This window comes from Chionomys nivalis, chromosome 8 (genome assembly GCF_950005125.1).
Source record: "Chionomys nivalis chromosome 8, mChiNiv1.1, whole genome shotgun sequence".
Lineage (NCBI taxonomy): Eukaryota > Metazoa > Chordata > Mammalia > Rodentia > Cricetidae > Chionomys > Chionomys nivalis.
In genome coordinates, this window is record NC_080093.1 from 13,692,430 (window position 1) to 13,719,580 (window position 27,151).

General features: G+C 50.0%; 1 protein-coding gene across 1 annotated transcript in view; it reads right to left on the reverse strand.

The window, feature by feature from the left end:
• Positions 1–6,382: 6,382 nt before the first annotated feature.
• The window catches only part of Cnnm2 (cyclin and CBS domain divalent metal cation transport mediator 2), a 123,218-nt gene continuing 102,449 nt past the window's right edge, over positions 6,383–27,151 (reverse strand). Inside the window, exons 5-8 of the mRNA XM_057777184.1 lie at positions 18,270–18,363; positions 14,837–14,902; positions 7,500–7,684; positions 6,383–6,929 (exon numbers count right to left, since the gene is read on the reverse strand). Of these exons, the coding sequence (XP_057633167.1) occupies positions 6,720–6,929; positions 7,500–7,684; positions 14,837–14,902; positions 18,270–18,363 (555 nt within the window). The 3' untranslated portion in view covers positions 6,383–6,719. The remainder of the gene's footprint in view (positions 6,930–7,499; positions 7,685–14,836; positions 14,903–18,269; positions 18,364–27,151) is intronic.

A 27,151-nucleotide genomic window follows, 5' to 3' on the forward strand; every position in this document is an offset into this window, starting at 1 on the left:
GCAGGAAATATTTCCCCACAGCCCAGCGTTCATTCCCCTCAGGAACATGTCCATCGTCAGGTCATCTGCCAGCACAAATGACAAGGGCCACATAACATTCCTTTAGCCTACGACTTCCTCAACATTGTGCCTGGAAATGAGTGCAGATCGAGGCCCTTGGCAGGAAAATGAAAAATCCCATAACAAAAGAGCAAGTCAGCGGTCTAATCTGCGCGAACTGTTGGGCTTTAATGAGGAGTGTCACAAAAATAGGTGGGGACACTTACCTAGTATGTGAAAGGGCCCTGGGTTTGATCCTCGGCACTGCAAAAAAGCAGAAAGTAAACTTGCCAGAGGTCGGTGCCAGGCTAGATCTCGCCACTTCTCTCAATGTCTGCCTTTGGCTGGTTACAGTTTCCTCAGGCGCGGAGGAACCGGCACAGGTGTGACGGCTTCCTTATGGAGAACTCCCTCCACTCTCCTTGGGCATTTTCATCCAGATGAAAACCCAGCCACAGCAGGTAGCTGAGGGGATTGTATGGCAACTGTCTTCCTTCCCTGCTGCTCTGGGCTGAGTCTGGGAAAGAGGCAGACAGGCACCGGGCTGCAGGCACATTCATTCCCCTTCAGGAAGTCATGATCCAGGAGAAAGGTGTTAAATTCAGCCTTGTCGACACTCCACTGAAATGTCCCCACACAGGACAGGTGCTAAGTAAAACACCGCGCATCATGGCCCAGCAGAGCACAGCACAGCAAGGCCTTCTGAGGGGCCACTTGAGGCTTCATTCTCAGAGCGTGGGCTTGTCTGGAATGTAAACTATAGGAAGTAAAGCAAAGGATTACAGAAAGGGGCAGCCAAGTAGTGGATCACCAAACACCTGAAGTTCAGCCAGAAGACGCCATGGATCTTGTCACCAGAGTGGGGAGGGACCAAAGGAAGAGATCCGGGGTGACAGCAGAAGCACCTCTAATATGCCTCCCGTACCTGTGGTCTCATGTCAGTGGAGGGTGCCTCACCCACGAGCCAACTTCCCCCTCTGGTGAGAGGACCTACACAGCCATTCTCGTCTCTAAGAGCCAGTTGAGAGGCCCACATGGAACCTTGGCACCACTGTCAGGGAAAACTTAGCTTTTCTTTCTGCCTAGCTCCTGTGTGTCACTAGGCGACTAGTGTCTACAGCAAGTTGAGTGGCTCCTTCTACCTTTTTCTAGAGAATGGTTTATGGGAGCAGACCTCACTTCTTGGGAGGAGAACACTCCCAGAAGCAGCTGTACCAGGTTGTAACTTGGAGGCACTCAACTTGTGTGTCTGTGAACACGAGACTTTGCAGTGCCTGTACAAAGATCCCCTGGAGCTACCCAGTCCAGGCTTGCCCACCAGGAAAGCCATGGGGAGGGGGCATGGCTGTTACACAGAGGAAAGAGGGAGACAACATCTGCTGGAGGTGAACAGAAAACCATTTATCTAAATAGAATAGAAATAAACAAAACCTTTAAAAACAATCACAAGATTTACAAATAAATTGGTACAAAATAAATAGGTATTGTAAATCTACAACATTGGAATTATAAACGCGTCCATCATGACAACTTGTGAAGCCCGTGCACGTGACCTGCGCTTGTTTAGCTTTCCATTGATGCCACTGCTCAGATGCATGAAATGTATACCGTGAAGCAGTGGGTACAGCTAAGGAGGGTGGGGCCATCAGACAAAGCAGAGCTGGCTGTAGGCCCAAGGGGATGTTGGTAACTGGGCCATGGTACCAGGAAGAGACATGCTCAGAACCTAAAAGGGCCGGCAGCTTCCATGATCCAGACAGGTTCTGCAATCCTAGGAAACAGATCTGGCTTGGGAGTGATGAGGAAGGAGGAAGGAGCCACATCTACCACCGCACAGGGAAGAAACCAGTCCGCAGTAACTCGTGAAGACGTGAGAAGCTCTGCCCCCACCTACCTCCCAGATACTGGCCGCCAGGAGTGGCTGGGGTAGGGCAATGAGAGAAGCCGGAGGAAGAGCAGCAGTGCGGTCTTTTCCTTAAAAAAAAAAATCACCACCCTCTCACCCAATAAGGGACAACAGAACCCTAGGCTCCATGAATGAGGGGCTTCAAAACAGTGTCTTAATCACAGATGGTATACTAACAGTAGAGATGTATGTACATAATAAATAATATAAAACAGCATATACATTTGTGGATTTAAAGGACTGCAAAAATAAGAAAAGTCAATGGATTGATAGATTGTTCACAGTAGACTGGGCATGGGTGGTGGTGAATCGGAAGCTAGGCGGGGCCGTTTAGAGATCACTCTTCGCCACTTCCCTCTGTTCTAAGGGCCCAGCTGTCTGTATGGAAGAAATCTGAGTCTCCAAGAGGAACAGGCACTCAGGTCTACTAGGTCCCTTTGATAGTTTTCTGTAGAGCGATTCTGCAAGAATCCAGCCCCCTAAGTAAATACACGTGGATCAGATGTGAGCAGCATCAGAAGGGCCTTTCCAAGGGAGGCCAGACAGCACCCAGTCACCCTCGTCTGTTGACCCGCAGCTGTGTGCACACAAACACCTGGAACCTGACTCTACTGCCATTTTGATAATGCTTCAAGTACCGCCTGGCATTCCCCATCAAAAGGCGTTTAAAACAATCGCAGTTGAGATGTCCCAGTGGCTCTGGTATAGAAAGGTTGCCTGAGCTATGTCAGCCACAGGGAACCGAGAAACAGATGCCCTGCTGCCCACTAGCTGCTGTGAAAGACTGCCCTTCTTCCTGACTGGTGGGTAACGGGACTCCCCAGAAGGAAAGCCAGGAAGTTAGCATTGATTCCAGGAGGAGGAAGGCTGCTGACCCCAGCTTTGAGACCAGCTGACGGCGGGCTCAGCCTTGGAGCGCTACTCATCCCTCAGGTGGAAGCAAGTGAACCTCAGTGAGTTTATCTTCTCCATCAGCCACTCAGACACAAGTAAATGGCCCTGAGGTATAAAAATCCACTAAGTAGGTTGCTCATTGATAAATCTGTGTGGGAAAACTTCCACATCACCTCCCCCGTAGTCACTTCCCTATACGTCTCTAAATTCCTCCCAATTCTGGGCTACCTACAGCTTACCCAGTAGCCCTGCACAGAAGCACCATAAGCCTAGGCCCAGAATGGAAGCAAACAGCCCAGGAAGGAGCCTGATTCCCCTGTAAGAAAGAACACACTGGTACCTCATGCCTAAAACAGCCATCAGCCCCTCACAGGAAAAACACATCTCGGGCAGCAAGGAGGGGAGTTTTGCCAGGCCACTAGGGAGTTGTAAGTCGTCAGCCCTCACGGGAACAAGGTGTGAATGCTGTACCAGTTAACCTGCCTGGGTTCACCCTTGGGAGACGACATCCCCTGGGTCCAGGCACAGTGACGGCACAGATCCCTGGTAGCCTTCAGAGGAGGACAGAGGTGCTTGCATGAGTTTGTAACTAGCCAGGACACAGGCTCAGTCACTCAGCACCTACTTGGTTTGCTCCTTAACCCAAATAACTTGAGGGCAGAAGTTCACGGTCCCTGCTTAACTTAAAATCCTATTGCTCCATTTCTTAAGGGAAATGCATTTAGACCTGCCATGTTTTCCTAGACTTGGAAAAGCTAGTTCTTATCTGTACAGAGCTGGGGATGGCAAGGAGACTTCACAGTTAGTGTTCCTATCAGTGTGAAGTTCTGCACTGAACGCTGCACACGTTTCTTGGACTGACATGAGAAAGTGGTGTGTGGCTCAGCTCCCTTCACGTGAGGTCAGTCACGCCCATACAGAGTATGAAAGACGAGGCACCTTCAAATTAAAAACCAGTTTAATCTAGTTGACTAGCACCCCAATACTCATGTATAAATTTCAGGATTCTGTTTTCTCAAGAGTTTAATTACCAGGGTCTGGACTTGCCTGACAGAGGGCAGCAGAGTGAAGGACCCTCACCTAAACTGACCGTCCTGGCCACATCTGACACATGCTGCCCTGTCCTCTGGCTGGCAGTAGTGGCTCCAGATACCATCGTGGAACAAGGGGATAGGCCCATAGCAACCCAAGTCTGGCCTGCCTGCCTGCCTTACCTCCACGTTTGCACACACAGCAGCCTGGGGGACTATAGCCAGAGCTACAAGGAAGGAACCCTGTACATGGCCAATCCATTATGTGCCCGGTCTGTCTGATGGGAAGCCATGGGGTCAGCCACAGATGGCATGCATATGCCCATCCTAGCCAAGACAGTTTTGCTGCCCCAGAGGGGCAAAGAGCCACTGTCTCCTTCAGTTGTCTTAGGAGTCTGGGGGGAGGGGACATGAAGAATTGATCACTCAGCGCAAGCCGTTTGAAGGTCGGGTACTCTCCACAGAGCAGCAGAAACTACAGCCAGTTCACCTTGTGCACCCGGGAACCAGGGAGGAACTATTCTGAATTCCTGGTCATTAGAACTGAGTAACTACTCCAAGGTAATTAGATCATTAGTGAGAAGTGAACACAAAGCTGGTTGGCTACAATCTCGGTCTCTGAGAACCGCGCTCCCCAGCTCCTAAGAGAACTCTACAGTTAGCTGCCGCACTAGGTGATGACTACGCTCTCTCAGCTCCCTAGACTCCCCCGTCTCTAGGGTCTACAAACAGTGCCACTCTGAAAAGGGACCAAGCATGCTTCTCTCCCAGAGGCCCCTCCAACAGCAAGGCTTGTCTGAGGCAGGTGTGCTGGGCTCCTGGCTCCCCAGGCCTCAGGGAGGGGCCCTGATCCTGGCCAAACAGAGAGTTTGCATCTGTGCACATTATGGTCCTTAGTAAATGGAATTTTTTTCCCTTGGATGTGTTTGAAAAGGGGGTGCCATAATATGGGGTTCCATATGGTAGGAACCCTTGCCCAAAGTGGCAGGTTAGGTATCAGATCCTTTGGAGACCACTCCAATGACCCTCCACTAAGTGAAGCCAGCCCTTCTCTGTCAGGCATGGCACCCTTTGAGAACACTTCAGGACCACTACCTCTACCCAGGGGTAACACTGTCAGTGGACATGGCACCAGAGGCCCGGACCCAGGTGTAGCCATCAGGAGTACTTGCCAAGCACGCCCAAGGCCGTGGGTGCCATTCCTAGTACGTACGTGTGCGCGCGCGCACACACACACACACACACACACACACAAACATTTTACAGAGTCACCAACTAGTTACAAGGAGATTAACCCAACATGTTACCCTCCCAGAGCCCAGCCTGGGGTTAGCAGACCTCCTACCTGAGGGAGGAGGCTGATGGTGAGCTTTAGGGTTCCCTGGGCAGGAAACCAGGGCACAGGAAGGCTCTCTTCTCCAGCTGTGACCTGGGTAGTGAGAATCCTATTGATTATGGTCAGGAGGTCATTTCAGTGTATGAGTATCGCCAGCAAACACAGGTAACCACTTAAAACAAACAAACTAGTTAAGGATTCAGTCACCCAAACAGTACCCGCTGGCGTGAATTTCACAACACATGGTAAATTTGGTATTAAAATAAGACAGAGACATACATGAAACACAACACACATTTGGTTTCTGGATCTGTTTGGGGTCCAATTGACTCTGGCTGTATGACAGCCTCGCTGGCATTGACCACCTCTGAAGCAAGAGGCATCTTTGCTGGACCACTGCCACTTCTGGGCCCTACAGTCCAGGGACAAGATGGGAGGGGGTACTTGGCTCTATGGAAGAAGGGGTGAGACAGGTAATCCCTTGTCCTTCTATTAAAAACAGGGATCTAGAAATGCCCGAGTACACACCCCACTCCACCTCCGCCTCATTCCGATAACACACAGATCCCCATGGGAAAGAGACAACTAACGTAGCTGCCACGCCACATGTTCAAGCCCCATGGAAAGTTTCCATTTGGCACCTGTAGCAGCGGCTTGGATTAGCAAGAGTGAGGGCCGAGAGGGTGGGGGGTGGCTCAGCTGATGCCCCAGACCACCCCAGGTTACAAGACTGTGGATGAAGTCAACTTGCCTCTTGCCAATGATAAACCATGGGTTTAAAATTCATTAACATTCATTCTGGTGATAAAAATCCCTTAGGGTGGGAGCAAAATCACATCCCAAGCAAACATTAGCCCTTCCTGAGGGAAAGGGGCACGATGAACATATTTTCGAAATACTATATGCACGGGGTGTCTGCAGCTTCTGCCAACACCCACGGTGACGACAGACTTGGCACGTTCCTCAGTGACATGGTCTTCTTCATTCATCCATCAAGTTCGACAGCGACACCCACCGGCACACAGAGGGAAGGTATCCTTCCTGGGACGGCCAAGGAAGGCCACTCAAGGGGCAAGTCCATTCTGTTAGGATGACATCATGGGATCACAGCAGAGCTAGCTCAGACAGACCAACTTAAAACTCTGCAAAAGACACTTAAAAAACAAAAACATGATCTCTTGAAAAAAAAATAAATGAAATAATTTTTAAATTCATGCACATTGAGGAAGGAAAGAAATGGTAAAAGGTACTGAAAAAATAAACATGATTCTATTTGGGCAGAAGAAGTTTGTCTCCGAATTCTTGAAAGCCATGCCCCAGCTGTCGATGTCACGTGTCTAGTTTCCATCCCTACCCATGCTGTCCTCCGCAGCTTGCCGTCCTCTGCGGCCTCCAGGGAAAGGGGCAAAGTCTTTGGTCTCATTGCTGTAGGACGCAGCATGGCAGACAAGCTCACACTAGTAGAAGTCATGGTCAGACAGGCCAGGAGGCCGGATGAGGGGACCGAGGGGCTCTAGATGGCGCCGTCACTGTGCAGGCTGTGGTTGGTCTTGTTGTGCGAGACACAGTTCTGTTCGTTGAGCAAGTTGGCCGTCTCGTCCGGCAGCCCGTCATGCAGCTCCGTAAGAGTCAATTCAATTTTAGTGTTTTCACTGTCTGAAGACTGAGGGGTTTTGTCCATCCGGGATGCCATCAAGGCATTTTGGTATTGCTGTCTGGAGATCTGGGGCCAGAAGAGGACACAGAAAACATACTGAGACAACACTTATTTTTAGCTTCTCTTGTCTCCTACACGGCATCACAATCTCAACACCCCAGAGCTCTCGGAGAGAACCGTCCTTGAGTAGGAAGTGGGCAGCGCTGAAGGTCAAGTCGGTTCTCACCACTGGGACCCTTCCTACATCTTGCCTCTTAACGCTCAGATCCGAGAAAAGTGGGGTCAGTGGGGTCAGTGTCCATCAGCTAAGGTCACCACAGGCTCCAGTAGGTGTCTATTTCAGACTAAGAGAAGAACCCGTCTCCGGGGCAACCTCAGAGTGCTTTTCGGGTCAGCCAGAGCCACCAGCTGCAGGCTGAGAGCTCTGAGAATGGCTCTTCCCCTCATCTCCATCCCTGCCCCCTGCCAAGACCGTGTTTGCTTTCACTGCTCATGGCATGGAACTGAGGTCAGTATGGACCCTAAGAGGCGGCAGGGTGCTCTGACAACCAAGGGGAAGCCTGTGGGGACTGGACCAGCTGTCAGGGATGTGGCTGATACCTACAGGATCCAGCCAGCGCGCCCTCCCCCGCTCACCTTGACAAACTGCAGGTCAGAGAGGGCTCGCACTGAGTAATCAGGGATGTAGACCTGGAGGAATGAAGAATTGAGCTGGTTGTTGCTGCTCCCCAAGGTTGGTGTCATGGCGTCAATCCGGTCACTTCGGCTGAGAGAGTCTGAGTGGTTCAGGCCACAGGGGCGAGGAGGTGACTTATTTTCACCTAGAAGAGGGAGAAGATTCAGCTTTTAAAGCACCGTAGCCAATGGGGAGTGATTACTCCAAATAAAAAGCAATTGCACAAGCACACACCCTGTCCCTCCTGCAGGCTACGTGGGTCTCATCTGTGACAGACAGGTCTGGGTAGAAAGGCAAAGAAAGGCTCAGGAGCTGGGGGCCCGCCTCACAGGGGAACATCACTAGATACACAGGTAGGGCTGGGAAAAGGCCCGGGACACGGAAGCTGCCTGAGACTAATAAGGAGCAGAAAAGACTCTTCTATTATTTTTCTAGAAGCCAAAACTAATTATCACAATCCCTCTGCCTTTGCCACTTATCCATCAGCAGCTCAAGGTGCCTTGGGAATTCAAGAACACAAGGCGATGAAACCAGGGACAGGTCTGCCTACAATGTCTGGCAGTGAACTCCCTGGAACAAGTGTTCAGGGCAGGAGAAGCTGTGTTCTCGCTGTCAGAGAACGTTCTTCACGGCTTTTTATTGTAAATATTCTGTGCACCGCACGCAGTGCCCATGGAGACCAGAAGAGGGGGTTGGAACCCTTAGAACTGGAGTTAACATTTTTAGCTGCCATGTGGGTCATCTGGAAAAGCAACAAGTGTCCTTAACCACTGAGCCACCTCTCCAGCCCCCATTCCCTGTAGCTTTAGCGATAAACTGTTAAAGCTAAAACTGGGCTAGATGTGGTGGCTGCGCCTACATCCCAGCACTCAAGGACAGAGGTTGGTGGATCTCTTGAGTTTGAGACCTACTGGCTACAAGAGAAACCCAGTCTCAAAACACCTAAACAAACAAACAAACCTTACTTCTGCACTGCGGACGCAAGCTGTAACAAACTATTGCAGATACAGCTGGCTGCCCACGTTAAATGGCTCTGAATTGCAGAGTGCCCCAGGATAGAGGGGACCCACTCACCCATCTTCCAATGTCCTTAACTGATGCCCCCACGGAAGAGGCAGCCTGTGGCTAGTGCCACCTGTCAGCTGTGGAAAAGTCTATCACCATGTCACCGTCTAGCTTCTATCTCAAATGACAGGCGTGCGCAGTGCCACTGAGCAACCTGAAGCCGCCCTCAAGAAGCTGAAGCACTGGTTCCCCTGAATCTTTCCTTCCCTCACAGTGTTACCAAACTCTCAGCCCTCCCACCCCACTTGGTAAACATCCCCTCAGGGCAGAAAATGTCAGTACTAGGAACCCAGGCCACAGGCTCCATGTCTACCATCATGTCCTGTCCCAGCTCACAGGGCCGCCTGCCCACTGGTTTGACTCAGCAGCCCCTCCTACCACCTCCTGAGAGAATGCACACATTAATAACCAGTGCTTTAGATTTAGCAGAGGAGAACTTTGAACCCGTAACCCAAATCGGCTGAGGAGCATCCTTATCTGTAAGATGAGTACAGTGTTCCCAGCTCGTGTGCTCTGAGGGTTCAAAGGAAGACAGAAAGTGCTGAGCACAGCGTGACATCCAGTGAGCACCAGATAAATGTGCCACACTGACGTGTTAGCTTTTCCTAGACCTCACCAGCATGCCTCTGCCTCAGGATCAAGCCTTTCCACACAGCGACATCGCCTGTCATGACAGCCCTTTAAGTTCTTTTGAACAGGGAATTCTGTGGCTCTACCTCCAGGTTTCAGAACAAACCACATGTTCCCACACATCTTTTGAAACAGTGTTTACTTCTATGGAGTCAAGGCTTTAAAGGCAGGTACCTGGCAGGCTTTACTGCCTCTTGGCCAGACCTCCAGGAAGAGGGCGGGGCCTGAATTCTTCCGGGCTTCCTGTCAGTGAGCACTGTTTTCTGTGTGTGTGTGTGCGCGTGCGCGCGCGCGAGTGTGTGTGAGCATATGCCTGCACTGTGTTTGTGCATGTGTGTGTGGTGGATCCCTTGCTTTGCCCGCCAGCATGACCACAGTCTGGAGAGACCACCACTTCTCTGTACCCACTCTACAGAGTCACGGGCCGACATGATTGTCTGGGAACATACCTCATGACTTTAATGCTGCTGATCAGCTCTCACAGACAATATTAGAATCTTAAGAGCAACAGCAATAATCTCTCACCACGAGGCCAGCGACATTGGCTGCAGCCTCCTCGACATGAAGGCAGCAGGCCTTGAGAAGCTGTATCTGCCCACGAGTCCAGCAGACTCACATTCAACCTTTGCTCACAAAAGCCAGCCAGGAAAGTTTAATCATTTTTAAAGTTATCATAAAATTATTGTAAGAGGGAGAGTTGGAGTCCGGTGACAGCGGGGTGGAGGCAGCGGGGAGAGATTTAACTGGTTTTCTGGAGTTGTTTGCTGCTCTTTGATGGAAGCCGCCTGTTTTCTCAAGAAGCTGCTGGAAGTTTGTCCTCCAGGCAATACTCCTGACGTAAGCAGGGGTCTGGGGAGCCTCGAACTATTTCAAGATCTGAGTGGGAAGGCAGGACCCGGAGTACACAAAGTGTTCTAAAGTGACACAGAAGCACAGGCAGGAGCCTTGCCCACTCAATGAGGGCGTGCTTGCCTCCAAGATGGAGTCATTTTGGTCCTAGCTACTCTTGCTAAAAGCACTGTCCTCCTGTTGCGGCTTGATAGGGATGGCGGAGTCAGCTCAAGTCACTGCTGCTTTTAATCCTAAGAATTTCACAGAGCCCTTTTCTAGCAGTGTGCACACTAGAAGCTCTGGTGAGGCCTTCCAGTGCGGCTTCCCAACAGAGCAGCATGCCCATTTGGGCCATCTGAATTCTGGCTGTGGCTACTTGTATACATTGGATTTTCCAGAGTGGGAGCAGTCAGTCGGCCAGATCAAACCCTCAGATTTCTTGTGAGCCCGACCCAGCACCCAGGCCCACTGCTGCCTGGAAGACGACATCACTACGATGGCTGTCACTCCTGAGAGTGGTCTGTGATGACACGGGTTCTGTTATGGGTGCCCTATGTTCACGTCCCTGTGGCTGACCAGTGAGCGAAATGGAACTGGATAAAACATGCCACACTTATCACGCCACAACCAGAATTTCTTCTTACGTTCTTTTGCTTTTTTGAGCCAGGATTTCTCTGTGTAGTCCTGGCTGTCCTAGAACTCACTCTGTAGAAAGACTGGCCTCAAACTCAGAGATCTGCCTACCTTTGCCTCCCAAGTGCTGAAATTAAAGGCGTGTGCCACCACCACCTGGCTGAGAACCGGAATTTCATGTGCTATCTTTGAAATGAGCCAAAGCCAGGCCTGCTGGGACGGCCGGTCAGAAAAGCTGCTTAAGTCTCCGGCCAGGAAAATCTGTGACCGCCTCGCTTCCACCCAGAGGACAATTGTTTGAGTTAAAAAAAATTGGCAAAACCCCTTTTATTTGGGGGGCACGTGTGCCAGAGGACAGGTTGTGAGGGGCAGTTAGCCCCTTTCACAGGTGGTCCCAGGTGTCAGGCTCCGCGTATCAGAGGCCTGTACTCACTGAGCCATCTCCTGGGCCCCGCGCGAAAGCTTTAGGGACTGTGATGCCATGTTCCTGGATGCAACTTTGCTCCTCCCAGCTTTGTCGAGCAGGAATAATGGCAGCAAAGCTGGTTAGAAAACTAAAGAGGAAAATACAAAAGCGAAGTCGCATAAGAGGTGGTGGCTGCTTTTCTGGGGCTGGGGACGATGACTCCCTCCAGCGTGGATTGCATCGAGATGCGGGCTAATGACTGTCCTGGCCCCAGCGGGTGCATGTGACCACGCTGAGGTGTTAGATGGCTGCAGGAGATCTGCGTCTGGGTTTCTAAGCCACTTTCGCTGGGAAACTGAAGCACATGCAGTCGAAATGCCCGTGAGAGACTTTCCAAAGCTCGTGAAACACTGACGCTAGCTTGGGTGTGGAGCAGCATTTCTGCGCGTGCCCCCCTCACATTTCCAGATGGAGGCTGCTGTCCTCAGGTCCTCTGCAAGAGCAGCACCTCTCCGACCCCAGAGAGGAATGTTACACTAAGTGTGGGCAGTCATCTTGGACCATATGTATTAACTCTGACCGGCAGCGGTCAATGTCAACAATGTCCATCAATGATGTCTGCTCAACTTTGGCTCAGAGCAGAATCTGTGGTTTCTCCATCTCGTGACTTCAAAGTACTGGTTCTGTGATGCATGTGAGCTGCCCAGCTTCAACTGTGCCCATGGTCTTCCGGTCACCATGGCGGTCACATGATCAGATGACGCCCAGATGAGGACCATGCGAGTTACTCAGATGGACGTGGCCCAGAATGTACAAACGGAGAAGATGCAGAGCATCATTCTGCACATACTTAGTGGGGACAAGCTAGAAGCACAGGCTCTCCGAGTTAGCATCGCCAGCCGCCTTTGCACATGCTGTGGGTGTGAACAGCAAGTGCAGTTTCTATTTCTTGTCCTCAATCTTTGCTTGGTAGTTTTAGACTGAGGCAGTGATGTTTGTTTGTAAATTAAACCCTCTCTTTTCCCCCAGTTTCTAAGCCTGACTCTAACAGGCAGGGTACCAAATGCCTTAACTGCTCCGTTCCAGAACCAGGCGTTCACGTGGACGCTGGTTCTGAGCAGAAGCCTAGTGGATAGGATGAGACTGGGAGCCTAACAGAATTAAGAATTCCAACAACTAATTTATAGTTACCCGCCCTCATGTGCCAGAGAAGGGAGATGCTGGTTTTATTGTTTCCCCTCAGTTCGTATTAGGCTTTAATCTACTGGAACGAATGTCTTTCTGGGCCACAATGTCACCTCCAATAAGCTTGCTTAGCTTTAAAAAAAGTGAATAACACATTCACATCCTTTATCCGAAATCCTTGAGATAAATAAAGGGCTACATTTCCAACTGTAGATTGGTCCATATGTGCATTCCATAACACAAACCCTGTTCTGCAGCCCTGCACCAGCCCGGCAACTCAAACTTAGCTACAGCGAGGCACAGAGGACCCGAACCCACAAAGAGGGGCAGGAGCAGCTGCCCCACCCAAGTTCATGTTTTGCTGTCAAATTTACATGTTCAGGTTTCATGACAGTGCTAAAGATGAGACTTTGGTCTTACCTGGGCATGGGGGCACCTAACCACAATCGTGTGCTGGGGAGATGAAGTCAGGGAGGCCTGAATTTAAGGTCGTCCTCAGTGCTACAGCAGCTTCAAGTCTGAGGCCAGCCTGGGCTACAAGAGACCTCATCTCAAAAACAAAACAAAACCAAAATCAAGACCCTTTCAAGCTAGGCATGGCTGTGTCCCCTTTAGTCCCAGTACTCAGGACGCAGAGGCAGGGGAATGCCTGTGAGTTTGCGGTCTTCCTGGTCTGCACAGTGAGTTCCAGGGCAGCCAAGGCTAAGACCCTATCTGAAAACCAAATAAATGGCTAAGCCTTTCAGCATTGCTGTGTTTTGTTTTTCTGGCTTTTTGATTTGGATTATTTTATCCATCCTACCCAGAAATCCTTTGTTTCAGCAGCAAATTAGCAGGTACAGTAGTGAAACATTGCAACCATAGGTACCTTCTGGAAGGGGCTAGATGTCGTTGGCTTAGTCTAGCACCCACTCATGAAGTAGCTGTTACTGCAATGTCAGCAGGCCTGTGGGCCAGGACCTTCAAGGCAGGGCTGTTTATACCTGACCAGATGAGCAGGCATAGCAAAGAAATCTCAAATTCTACAGAGAAAGTAAAATTCAAATGTTTAATGGGCTTTGGCCAAGAGTCATCAACTTCAGTATCCCTATGACTTTTTAAACAAATAGTAAACATGAACAAATAAAATGAGAAAAATATAAATGCATGTGTGTACTGGCTGGTTTGAGTCAGATGGCACTGGGAATATCTTATGCCAGACCCTAAGAGCAGAGAGAGAGAGGATGTGTTCATGTATGATGTGTGTATGTGTGTGGAAGCCAGAGGTCAACCTTGGGTGTCCACTTTTTTTTAAGGCAGTGTCATTCTCTGGGACCTGGGGCCTACTGATTTGACTCAGCTGACTGGCCAGTGAGCCCACCTCCCCAGTGTTGGGATTAAACACACACTACTAGGCTGGCTTTGGGAAGTGGAGATCAGGTCTTCCTCCTCCTGCAGCAAGCATTTCAGTAACTGAGCTATGGTTGAAGTCGGGGTTTTACTCCGTGGCCATTCTGACCTCACACTCACTATGTAGCCCAGGCTGGCCTTGACCGTGTGACAATCTGCGCACTTCAGCCTTCTGAATACAGATTAGATGTGTAGGCCACCACACCGGCTGGCGGCAGACTGAAGGAATCTTAATGAATTTCCTTCTGAGGCAAGTGTCGCCTCCTAGAGTACTCCAGAGTTTGCCTGAAGTTAGACTGTATATAAAGTTCATCAGATTGAAAATTACAAGCTATATGGGGGGAAAAGCAACACAGAAAAGTTGCATTTCCCAACATAGATGCTCAACAATCTTCCTTTCTTTGAGACAGGGTCTCCCTATACATGTAGCTCACACTGGTCTTAAACCCTTGATTCCACTGCCTCAGACTCCTGCATGCTGGGATTACAGGTGTTTACCACAAACTCAGTTAAGGCTAAGCAATTTTAATTAAAGAAAGATTAAAGCGTTTCTTTGCAGTGGATGGGCACATTGGGCACGTTGGGCACGTTGGGCACGGCCACGTTCTCCTGCAGGGAGATAATCTGCAGCTGGCCAGGAATGCGCAGGACACTAAGTCTAAAGCAAAGGAAGGCCCTGAGCAGCAGGCCTGAGGAAGGCAGAGGCACACCAGGCAGCTCGGGGACAAGCGCCCTAAGGCAGGATGCGTGCAGTCTTTTTCTCACTCGCCAAGAAAACCCACACTCCCCCAAGATTTTGTCCAGACGGATTCCCTGGGAGCAGCTGAGAGTCGGGGCTGAGGCCCTCAGGTCTCTACAACATGCTGAAGATGGGTTAAGACTCGGGGCAGCTCTGAGTGTTCCAGGCCAGTGCAGACTGGATGGGCAGAAAGCACTGGACGGTCACCATAGTGAATCTCTGTGCCCAGGTCACCGCGGTTCCTAGGCCAGAGTTCCTTTCCAGCCCTCTGTGGCTAATGTTTTCCTGGACAGCCCCCTCTTAGTCAGCAACCTGAGCATTTTCGGGCTGCAGGAAACAGGAAGTGTTGTGGAAATAGAGTGTGTGGCCCTGGTGGCCAGGCTTTCCCGGGGTTATGAAGAGGAAGCATGCAGAATTACCTGGAGAGCCTGCTGCTAACACCTCTGTCCTGCTGACAGCAAAGGTTCGGGACAGGGACAAAGGAACTGAAAATGGAGAAAAACACGGTGAGATGGCATTGGAAGTCAGAAGGGTGGCTTCACATCCAAGGGACAGGAGTGGACGGTATCTCGCTGACATGAGCATCCCACCCGGAAGTGCCAAAGCCCTGTGGTCTTGTGCAATAGAAGAGACACAAGTGACTTTCCAGGAAGAGCAAGGCAGGGAGTATGCTCTCTTCTGGAAAGTTCTGAAACCCCCAATACTCAAATGGGGTCCACAGCCCCCAGACAAACCTTTCTCAAGGCCCAAGTCACACTAGCCACATACAACGGCAGGAGCAGCTGGTGCAGGCCCTAAGAAAAGGCCGAAGCCTCACCCAGCATTCACCAGGGAACCTTATGAGCCCTCAGTTACCCAACTCCCTGCTATTCCTGGTTTCAGAATTTTGGCCTGGTGTTTGAATTGCTTGGAATGATTTCAGATTTCAAAGCAGAGGCAAATGTGTAGGGTGCCACACCCCAAATGCCCGAGAATGCAGGCAGAGGTGAGGCTCCTAGCTGCTCACTCAGTCGGGAGACCAGCCCCACCAGAGGGAAACCCCTGAGGGCAGGCCGTGGTGGGTGGGACATGCCTTCCCACAGTCCTGAGAACCAAGGGCTGCAGGCTTTGCCCAGATCACCGGCTTCTTTGCATTTCTTTGTTTTGAGACAAGGTCTCAAAATATAGCCCTGGCTGGCCTAGAACTTGCTGTGTAGGCCAGACTGGGTTCAAACTTAGAGAATCTTTCTGCTTCTGTTTTCCTGGTGAACAGCTTACGAACACTTAGTTGTGTACATGTGCACACATGTGTACCTGTGCTCACTGCACATGGAACATATGTGGAGAACAGAGGGGAACTTGGAGGAGCCAGATTTTCTTCCCACCATGTAAATCTCGGAATTAAACTCAAGTCCCGAGTCTTGGCGGCAACGGCTTTTTCCTGCTGGTGCCGTTTCACCAGGGCCACAACTTGATCAGACCCAGGCGGGTCTTAATGTGGCAAACCTGTGCTAACTGCACATCTCAATGGTACACAGCCGCAGAGCCCAGTCATGAGGTTCAGTACACAGAGGCCTTTGACATGAACGGTGAGGGCTGTCTGGTGAGGCGTGAGCTCTTTGCTGGCTTTTGTTGTTACTGTTTTGGTTAGTTTGAAAGGTATCCTATAGCCTGGGGCTGGCCCCAAACTCATTGCATAGCTCAGACTAGCCTAAAACTCGAGGTCCTCCCACAGCCTTTCCCATGTGCTGGCACTAGAGGTGAGGCCATCACCCTGGCATTTTTGCTGACATTTTCTGAGTGGGATTTCCCTTACACTATGGTTTAATATGTGCTGGGCTAGGGTTTAGGCTTAACTCTCCAGAAGTCAGCAAAGATGTTTTGCTCTCATTTCTTTCCAGGGCCACCTTGTAGGTGTGGGTTGCTAACCTGGGCTAACTGGAGGCACGTAGTCCCAGAACAGTCTCAGCGCAAATGCCTTTCTCCTCTTGTGGCTGTGCTGTTGTTTTTACACTTGAGACAAGGTCTTGCTACGCCTTAAAGCTCACAAAGCAGACAACACTGACCTGGAACTTGTAGCGATCTTCCTACCCCACCTTCTGAAATCCATTTTAAGGGTCACAGTACACTGTATACACAGTAACCCATCCAGCTACAGGGCACCAAAGGTCTTTTCTCAATGTCATACAGCCTGCATCTCGGGCCGTGACCCGGATCTTTCCACGCCCAGTCACAAACCCCTCTCCAGGTCACCGAGCGGTGGAAATGGAGACCCCAAGTTCACAACAAAGACCTACTAGGAACGCTCACACAGACCCACATTCACATGTGGGGACAGTGGGGGCAGCGTGCCCTTAGGACTGCGAAACCCGCACAGGACGCGAGGGATCTGGATGTCAGAGAGATGGCTTTCTTTCTGATGGTGACATCCTTAAGTCTGCCACACTGCTGAGTGGGACAACAGGGAAGACCAGTGTCAAAGACAAACTTCCCTGAAGGTCTCCATTCCTGTTAGGAGTTTTTCAGTCTGACAGTCTCCCGGTAAGGTGGGTTAAGGTTAGCTTTGGGCTTTGTGAGGGTTTTTTCCTTGTACAGGATGCTCTTTTATATTTTGGCCACAAGGTGGCACTCCAGCACCTCTGTTTACCTGCTTGACCTGCGGCTGGCCAGAGAAGGCCAGCAGTGGAGCAGCTAGAGCCAAAGGGCTTGGGAGCACAGCAGAGTTGGGTGAGGACACTCCTGCTGGGACAGGTCACCTTCCAGGCACCCTAGAATCTCAGAGGACTTAATTTTCCACGGCATACCCACACCACAAACACCAGCAAACTCCTTCATCCTCAGGAAGATGCAGCAGAAAACCCCCAGAATAGCTATGATGTACAGCTTAGACTCAGGGTGGACGCTTCTTAAGCTGGGCAGGGGATGCTCTGGGTGGCTGGAGATAGGGAGCACTTCCCATGACGGGCAGGGGATGCTCTGGGTGGGTGGAGATAGGGAGCACTTCCCATGACGGGCAGGGGATGCTCTGGGTGGGTGGAGATAGGGAGCACTTTCCATGACGGGCAGGGGATGCTCTGGGTGGGTGGAGATAGGGAGCACTTCCCACAGGGGATGCCCTGGGAAGTACTGAACTTCTAGGAAGTGCTGAAGCTGAGCAGCAACTCAGCAGACCCCAGTGTGCACACTCACTAGAAGACAGTTTTCACAGGAAACAGCCCTCAATGGCTGGTCTAACAGTTTACAGTTACCATGGAAACGCACTTCCAGGGAGATGTAGCTGGATGGAGAAGAGACACACTCAAGTGTGGGGATGTCTTCCATAGCCTGATGTCCTACACTGAACAAGGTGAGCTGGGCACAGCGTCCGTCCTTCCCGCTTCCTGTGGACCCAGTGTCACAGCCCCTCACGCTCCTGCCATAGTCTCTCTGCCATGACAGTCTTGCAACCATCACCTGATATAAACCTTCCTTCCTTTGTCAGGCAAGTGCGGTGCTCTGTGTTCACACAGGGGAAGCACCACACAGAACATGACTGCAGCACTGGAGGGGGAACCAAACTCAACCTGCTCCATTCCCTGTAGGTCCATTCACACAGTTCAAAGAGGGAGGGGGCAGTGACGCAGAAGGGTGAGAGGGCCTTAGGTCTGCACAGCTGTGTTCAGTGCATGGAAACCTGTGGAGGTATCTACATGCACAGCTCTGTCTCTAGGACTCATCGGTGACAAGTTAAAGTAAAGCACACAGGCCAGCAGGGCACGGGAAGGACTGATGGGAGGACTGACACTGAGGGAGGAGGACCGACGGGAGGAGGACTGACGAGAGGAGGGTTGCATCTTCCTGCAGCGGTCCTGTGCTGAGGCTGGAAGCACTCACCTGGAGAGGCTGTGAGGGCCATTACACCATAGTATGAAAAAGCACTTGCTTCAAACTTCATACCTTCTTTCCCAGCTTCTACTTCCACTTTCCCCTGCGGGAAGAAACGGGAGGACTTTCAGTGTGGTTTGCACAGAAAACTAGTTCTTCCTGGGTTTATCCAAACTCCACTCCCACAATCCCAAGACAGGCTTTGGGAAATAAAAGGGAGGGTATATTCATTTCAACTAGAAAACTGGATTTGACTGAATGTGTGGAAGTAACAATAAAAAGGTCAGGATCTGTGGGTTCACTTAACATTGTCCCCATGTCCCCAGCTCTTTGAGTGCCCTCAGCAATACAATTGGCGCCACAAATGCTGGGGAGACTCTTCTGGCTGCCCCAGGAGAAGCCAGAGCTGGGAAGCATCAGGAGCAGGGTCAGCACGCCATGTGTCCATGGAACAGGGGTGTGAACTGGTCCAGGGACCTGGGCATCTGAGTAGACACCTTGCCAGGCTCTCTGAGGGCACTGCTGGGGAAGCAGCCTAAGAGAGTCTCCCCCATCTGAACAAACTCCTCTAAGCGTCCGCTCGTCTCCCTGCTCCAGCCTGAGACCTCTCCTACCCCATCGCCTCTTCCATTCCTGCAGCCTGAGGGGTGACCACCAGCCCTGAGGGCCTCAGACTCCCCAGCCAAGGGCCAGGGTATCTTGTTCACATCACCCCATTATCTCCCCCAGGACATTCTGTGCAAGGGGCAAACAGCAAGCTACCACTGCTGAAAAGGAACCATTAAACTGGGCATGGTGGCATATGCCTGTAATCCCAGGACTTGGGTAGTAAGAGGCAGCAGGTTGAGGAGTCCAAAATCATTCTGGACTACATGAGACTATCAAAAGAGAGGGAGGAAGAGAAGGCAGGCAGGCAGGCAGGCACAGCTGGTCCCTCCTACAGCCTGGGGAGGAGGAGCTGAGAAAGCCTCTCAACACCTACCACCCCACTCGTGTGAACTCCGGTGTCCAGAAGACCTCCCACTATAGTGCATTACGTTCTGGATTTGGGGAGACCCTCCTTTTGCACCTCACATCTTCAGAAACCCACCTAAGCCTCTCTTTAGGTTTCTCTTCACCCCATGGAAATACTAGCTTGCCTCGTCACAACCAACTCCTGGTATACGGAAGGAACTTAAAATACAGATCACTTAATTTGTGAGCAAATGGATGGATCTAGAAAACATCATATTGAGTGAGGTATCCAAGACCCAGAAAGACAAATATCATATGTACTCACTCATAAGTGGCTTTTAGACATAAAGCAAAGAAAAACCAGCCTACAATTCACAATCCCAGAGAAACTAGACAACAAAGAAGACCCTAAGGGAGACATACATGGATCTAATCTATATGGGAAGTAGAAAAAGACAAAATATCCTCAGTAAATTGGGAGCACGGGGACCATAGGAGAGGGCAGATGAAGGAAGGGGAGCAGAGAAAAATATATAGCTTGATACAAACTAATAAAAAAATTTTAAAATATATAGATCACTTTTGTCTGTGTGGCGCTTGCAGCTATAACCCTCCCCTTGTGCATGCCAGGCAGTGCCCCACTGCTCGGCTGCCCTCCCCGCCTTTCAACCTATAATTTTAAAGCAACCTGCAAAGGAGCAAGTGTAAAAGCTTCCTAGCCATGCAGCCAGGCCCTCCCTACAAGGAGGTGCTGCGAGCCCTGGGGAGCCAGCTCTCATCCTCTGAGCTATATTCCAGGGGTAGAAAGCAGCCCAGAAAACTAGTTACAGAAGTTTTCAAACAAGCATGCCATGAAGAAGAGACACAATCTTAAGGACTATGAGCAGGCATGGCAGCACATGCCTGAAGGCCTAGCACTCAAGAGGTGGAGGTAGGGAGTTCAAGTTCAAGGCCAGCTTGGTAGGTCTGCGCAGAAAATACTGCCAAAAGTGGGGGCTGAGGAGCTGGTTTGGTAGGTAAAAGGCCTGCCAAAGCATGGGGACCCAGGTTTGGATCTCTAGCACCATGTAAGAGACAAGTGCCAACCACATCTTAACACCTAGCGCTTGGTGGGGATTGACACAAGGGGATCTTTGGAGCTCACTGGCCAGTCATCTTAGCCAATCGATGAGCTCTGGGATCAGTGAGAAATCCTGCCTCAAAAGACAAGGTGGAAAATGATAACAGAAAATGCCTTTGGCCTCCACAGGCACCACCATGCATGCATGCATGCATGCAAGGACATGAGCATGCCGCACGCACACACGCACACACACACACACACACACACACACACACATACAAGCAGAATTCCAAGAGACACATTTACTTTCTGTTCTACCATGAGGATATGCTTTCTGCAGGAAGGCTAAGGATGGGCAGATCTGGCTGACCCTGGTATAAAGGAAGGGCTAACAGACAGGCAAGGCCACAGAGCTCCTGGGATGAGGCTAAGGCTGCTTTTGCATAGGAACAGGGTCCAGGAAGGCAGCCCAGTCCACGTTAGTGTGTTCTGCTGAAGAAAGCCACGGAGGAGGAAGCGGGAGCAGGTCCAGTAGAGGGTGTGTTTGACTGCCTCAAAGATGGGCACCCTGGGGGGCAAGCAGAAGAGCTGAGAAAGGAGGACAACTTTCCGCAGCGAGCAACGGCTAAGGAGAGGGAAGAAGGTTGAGGGCTCTGTAAGGGTGGGCCCTTCACAGAGAAAGAGAAGGAAGTGATGGCAGGGACAGAGGTGACTTTAGAGAAGGTAAAGCTGGGAGCACTCAGGGGCACAGGCGCCATGACAGTCTCATCCCGAAGCACTGACACACACTACCTTAGGGATGGCAGCAGCAAGCCTCTTGACTGAACCGCGCAGTCAAACCACAGCCTCCCAGACTTCTTCCACCGTGTGTTCTGGGTTGTTTCATGAACCACACAGTCTGTGTTCTGTGTCTCTGCACGTGGAGTGAGTTCCCACTTTGTGATCAACCATCAGAACCTACCAGAACCACACTGTGGAAACAAGCACGGGGTCTGCCTCTCAGGAAGGAGGCAGAGACTGACAACAGTACAGGATTTTGTGATGGCTGGGAGCTTCATCTGGTAACCTTAGAAGCACAAGGTCCCAAAGGCTGGCTCCATCTCCCATGCCCAGGCAATCTAGGTAATCAGTATGAGGTGTGATCAGTATGAGGGTTTGAACTGGGTGATCTGTATGAGGGTTTGAACTGGGTGATCTGTATGAGGGTTTGAATTCAGTAATTCTTATGAGGGTGTGAACTGGGTAATCCATAAGAGTTGTGAACTGAGCAATCAGTATGAGGTATGAACTGGGTAATCTGTATGAGGGTTTGAACTGGGTGATCTGTATGAGGTGTGAACTGGGTGATCTGTATGAGGTACAAACTGGGTAATCTGTATGAGATGCAAACTGGGTGATCAGTATGAGGTGTGAACTGGGTGATCTGTATGAGGTGTGAACTGGGTGATCAGTATGAGGTGTGAACTGGGTAGGAGATAGAAGCTTTTCAGGTAACTTCAGGAATATGCAAGGTTTGGAGTTTCGTGTTTGGGCTGTTTGAGAGCAATGGCCCCAGATCTGGAAACTGTTTTCTGGTCTCCAAAATACGTCCACAAAGGCACAAGGTCAGGTCTTCTGACTAATTAAGGATGGTTACAGAGAGATTCCACACCCACACCCAAGGCCTCAGCCACCCCATACATCCTTCTGGGCAGGCACCAGGTAGGGTAGAGCATACTGCCGACTCTCCTCTCGGCTGCCAGAGTCTCAACCGTCAGCTCCGTGGACACACTAGGCAGTGGCTCCCACGTCTATGGCTCCGAGAATTGGCAGCAGGTAAGAGCCAGCGCATTCTTTATCTCATCGTCCATGGCTGCCATCATTTCAGAAAAGACCGCTTATTTTACCTGCCCCTCCAATTTAGAAAATGTGGCTTCAACAAACATTCCTTCAGACTAAACATGAATTGCTCAGTGAAAAGTCCTCCAACCATTCTCGTCTCCCACTGGTGACAGTGTTACAGCCATGCTCAGAGCCACTTACAAAATGACAACAGATTAAAAAGCCTGACAGAAAGTGGAGGAGTGGGGGGGGCATGATTAAAATACAGAGCATACACTGAAATTCCCAACAAACAAACAGATACAGAATAAAGACAATAGGGCTGGAAAGATGGCTCAGCAAGCAAAGGTGGCTGTGGCCAAGCCTGACCGCTCAAGTTTGATCCCTAGGATCCACATGATGGGGGCGAGACCAGCCCTGCAGGCTATCTTCTGATCCCACACAGTTTTGGCAGAAAAGAAAAATAGTGCCCAGATTATAGAAAGTAACACATGAAGCCTGGTGGTGGCGGCGCACGCCTTTAATCCCAGCACTCGGGAGGCAGAGGCAGGTGGATCTCTGAGTTTGAGGCCAGCCTGGACTACAGAGTGAGTTCCAGGATAGTCAGGGCTACACAGAGAAACCCTGTCTTGAAAAGCGAACAAACAGAAAGAAAATAATAAGTGAGAATGAAATCACAATAGAGGGCTAGACAGATAGTTGAGCAGTTTGGAGCACTGGCTGCTTGTGCAGAGGACCCATTGGTTGCCAGCATCCACAAGGAGGCTCATAATCACTCAACTCCAGTTCTGGGGCATCTGATGCCCTCTCTGACCTCTGAGGGCACCAGGTACACCACACTGCACAGAAATAAATGCAGGCAAATGCTCAAATACATAAAATAACAAAATAAACCTAAAAATATTAAAATCACAATATATTCATGGATCCTTACAGCCCTAGCATTCTATAGTTCTCCATTTGCTAGTGTAAATCTGCCCTGCCCAGGCCCCCCTCCCCCTCCAATCCCTACCCCAGACCTCCCTTTCCCCTGCACCCTACTAGGCTGCCCTCCTGCCCAGTCCCCCTCCCTCTATCCCACCCCTGCCCAGGCTGATCCCCCCTGCCCAGGCCACCCCCCGCCCATGCTCCCCCATCCTCCCAACCCTCCACCCCCCCCAGGCCCCCCTCCACAGAGGAACACTTATCTGACAGGCAGGGTTAGCAACACCCAGGGACACCTGTCTTTAAGCGTCAGTAGTTTCAGAAAGATCGTTTGAAATACCGCGGCAGTGTGAATGAGATGAGGGCCATCCCTACAGGGAAATGGCTTGGGATCAACAGGTGTCTTTGCACATAACTTTTCCATACAGGAAAGGATCTACATTATTGATTTTACTTTAAAAATATTCAGAAGCTTGTTCTCTAAAAGTACAAAAAGAAAAAAAAAATCAGGACAGGACATGATGGACTCCAGGCTTTCTCAGAGTTTAAGCAGATAGGTCGGGAAGGAGGCCTAGCCAGATATGGTGGGACACCACTATAATCCCAATACTCCAGGAGGTAGAGACAGCAAGACTACAAGTTCAAGGCCCTGTCTAAAAATAATTCTTGTTAGTTTTTAAAAGGCTTTGGAAGGAGGCATAGTAGTGCCAAGCAAGGAGGGCTGCCTGAGAAAGAACTCAGGCACAGGGTCCCCACCCCTTCCTCTGGATGATGTGCTAGCTAACATCTTTCTAAGAGCTTATACATGCTAGTCAGCTCCCGCCTCCGGCTTCATAGTCAGAAGCCATGCTATCTCAGTCCATATGGCCCAGGAAGTCACAGAGTAGATAACCTTGGGTGGTTAGTGGCCAACTGAGGCAGACCGAAGACTTCTCCACCACTGGCCAGCACCCACGGGCCCGTTCATTCTCAGGCTAGGTTCTGGCATGCTTGTTCGTTTTAGGTTGCCATCACAACACACCCAGGGGGCTTGCCATCAGAAAGGACATAGTTCAGTTGGTAGGGCGCTTGCCTGACATGTACAAAAATTCTCGTAAAGCCTGGCACACTCCTGCAAACCCAGCACTCAGGAGGCGTAGGCAGTTCATGGTCATACTCAACTATGTAACATGCTTAAGGCCAGCCTGGGCTGTATGAGATCTTGTGAAAGAAAAACAAGGTGCGAGTGGGGGGGGGGGGGAGGCCGGGATGGAAAGACAGTAAGGGTAACTGGATGCTAAGAGCACAAACGTGGGGTGGTTCTTGGCCATGCCACTCAGAGATGCCTGTGCTCCGTGTGGGACTCTGGAGCGTGCATGCTCGCTAGGCGTGGTTTCCTATGTGGCGGCTGCACACAGAAGCCTGGGGCTCTGCAAGTTCACTTCAGAATGTATGTATACTTTTAAAAAACTGGTGGCCAAATATTAATTGTACACATTTTCATCCTCTGGTAGACCCTTTGCCTGGGTGCTTACATCATACTGGAGCCAAGGGGCAGTGGCTAGGCCTGGCTTCTGCACCAGCGGGAACTTGTCAGAAACAAAGACCATCGGTCTGCATTTACCAAGACCCTGCATGCTTTAGGAGCAGGACAGAATGGAAGGCAGTGGCCTCACAGAGACAGGTCAGGCATGCCCACTGCAGGCTAAACAGCAGTGCTGCTGTGAGAATATTCAGGGTCGTTCAATTGCGGCCAAGGAACATAGAAGTCAGTCACCCAGGAACAGAGGCTCAGGTGTGCTTACGGCAGAGCAGCCCTTTACTATACTGGACAAGTGGGGCTGGTCACACGCTTAGTTTTAAATACTAATCTAAAAGAGTAAAGCTATTTTAGGGCAAAAATTATCTTTGAAATCTATACCAGAAGCTTTTAAAAGTAGGGCTGGAGCAGTTGAAAAAGAAAAACGAACAGAGAGCATGAATTCGCAGATGAAATGAGCAACAAGAGTAAGAGAGCTCCTGCCCACTATGCCCCCAGAGACCGCGAGTGCTGGGAAGGGCAGGCGCTCTTCTCACTGGCTCATTTACATCTGCTGCTCCTCGGAGGACCAGCAGCACCACAAAGACAGTGATTTGGTGGTGCACGCCTTTAATCCCAGCAGAGGCAGGCGGATCTCTGTGAGTTCGAGACCAGCCTGGTCTACAAGAGCTAGTTCCAGGACAGGCTCCAAAACCACAGAGAAACCCTGTCTCGAAACCCCCCCCTCAAAAAAAAAAAAAGACAGTGATTTGGCTCCTCTTGCCTTTGAGCAGGAAAGCCATGTCCAGCAGTTACAATGATTGTACATACACAATCAACTTGTTAGATTTATTCTGTTGCCTGTAGGCACACCACATGCATGTCTACGGAGGCCAGAAGAGGGCATTGGATCCCCTGGAACTGGGGCTGCCATGTGGGTGCTGGGAACCAAACCTGGGTCCTCTGCAAAAGCAGCCAGTGCTTTAACTGCTGAGTCGTCTCGAGCTTGACAGTTGTTTATGCTTCCTTACTACATAATGCTCCCTCATGTTATCAACTCAGATCTGGCCATCTCTTGACATGCGAGCAATTTCTACCATTTTACAATGGATTTGTTGTTTGTTTTCATGTACAGTACTGTAAATGGCTTTTATGAGACTGTCAGTTTAGGGACTATAGTCTATAAGCCCCTTTTCTGTTTATTTGTCATTTATTTCTTATTTTACATTATTTGCCAGGCAGTGGATTGGAGGCTATCAATCTCAGCCTGCAGGAGACCGAGGCAGGTGGATCTCCGAGTTTGAGGTCAACTTGGTCTATGGAGCATGTTTCAGGACAGCCAGGGCTACACAGAGAAACCTGCCTTGGAAAACAAAACAAATTATATTATTTATGAATTTACTTGGGGAAAATGCTTCCTGTCATATGCAGAAGCAAACAAAACTACAATGTGAACAGAGGAAAATGGGGGAGGAGGCCAGAGGGCTGAGAAGAGGCCAGCGGGCGCTCCCTGAAGATGGAAACGGCCGAAACACGGACATTCACAAGCAGGAATGCTGTGAGGTCTATCACTCTGGACACATAATTGAGATGGCAATTTGGGATTGGGTTTGGTTTTTTAAGAGAGGGTTTCTCTGTAGCTTTGGAGCCTGTCCTGGTACCAGGCTGGCCTCGAACTCACAGAAATCCACCTGCCTATGCCTCCTGAGTGTTGTGCTTAAAGGCATGAGCCACCACCGCCTGGTTTGAGATAACAATTTGGAACAAAGAATAAATAGAGAAGCTGGGAAAGTGGCTCAGTGGGTAAAGAGCATGCCAGCAGGCATACGGACCTGGATTTGACCGCAACCCCAACAGAAGCCAGGTGCAGCTATACATATCTGTAACCTGCAAGGTGTGGGGCAATACAGCGGTGGATCCCCAGATCTGTAAGTTTCTGTGGAAGAACAGTGAAATTTCATTTTCTTCTACACAAACTAGAATATATTATATTCACTGATCTTTTCAATTGTGTATTTATTACATAATTAATACATAAAAGTATATAATGCTACTTCAAGTTGGAAACTAAAAGTTTAATTACATATTTTAAAGAATTTTTTCTTTTTTAAAAAGGCAAGGGCTCACACAATGGGTGCATCCTAGCACACCACTGTGCAGTATTTTATTCCTAATTTCATCATCATCTACCTAGGTAGTTTTATGAAACTTGTCTTTTTATATTTACTGTACTATACGCTAGCACACAGTATGTATTACTGTAATATATGACCCTTTTTATGAATCACATATCAATTGTGGTGATTCATGTCTATATTCCCAATACTTGGGTAGAAAAGACAGGAGGGTCAAGAGTTCAAGGTCATCCTTGCTTACATAGCAAGTGTGAGGCCAGCCTGACAGTACACAATATCCTGCCCCAGAAAAGCAAAACTAACCCTCCAAAAAGAATATTTCTATAGCTTTTATGTTTGGTTATCTCTAAGTCTTAATTTTGTTTTATAGGTTATATAATTTTAAATTACTGTCTCAGCGTTCTTGGTGTGCTGGTGGGAAGACACTGCCATCATAATTACATGTCTTGGAGACCCGAAAAGTGGCCCAGAGGTAAAGTCACCTGCCTTCACACCT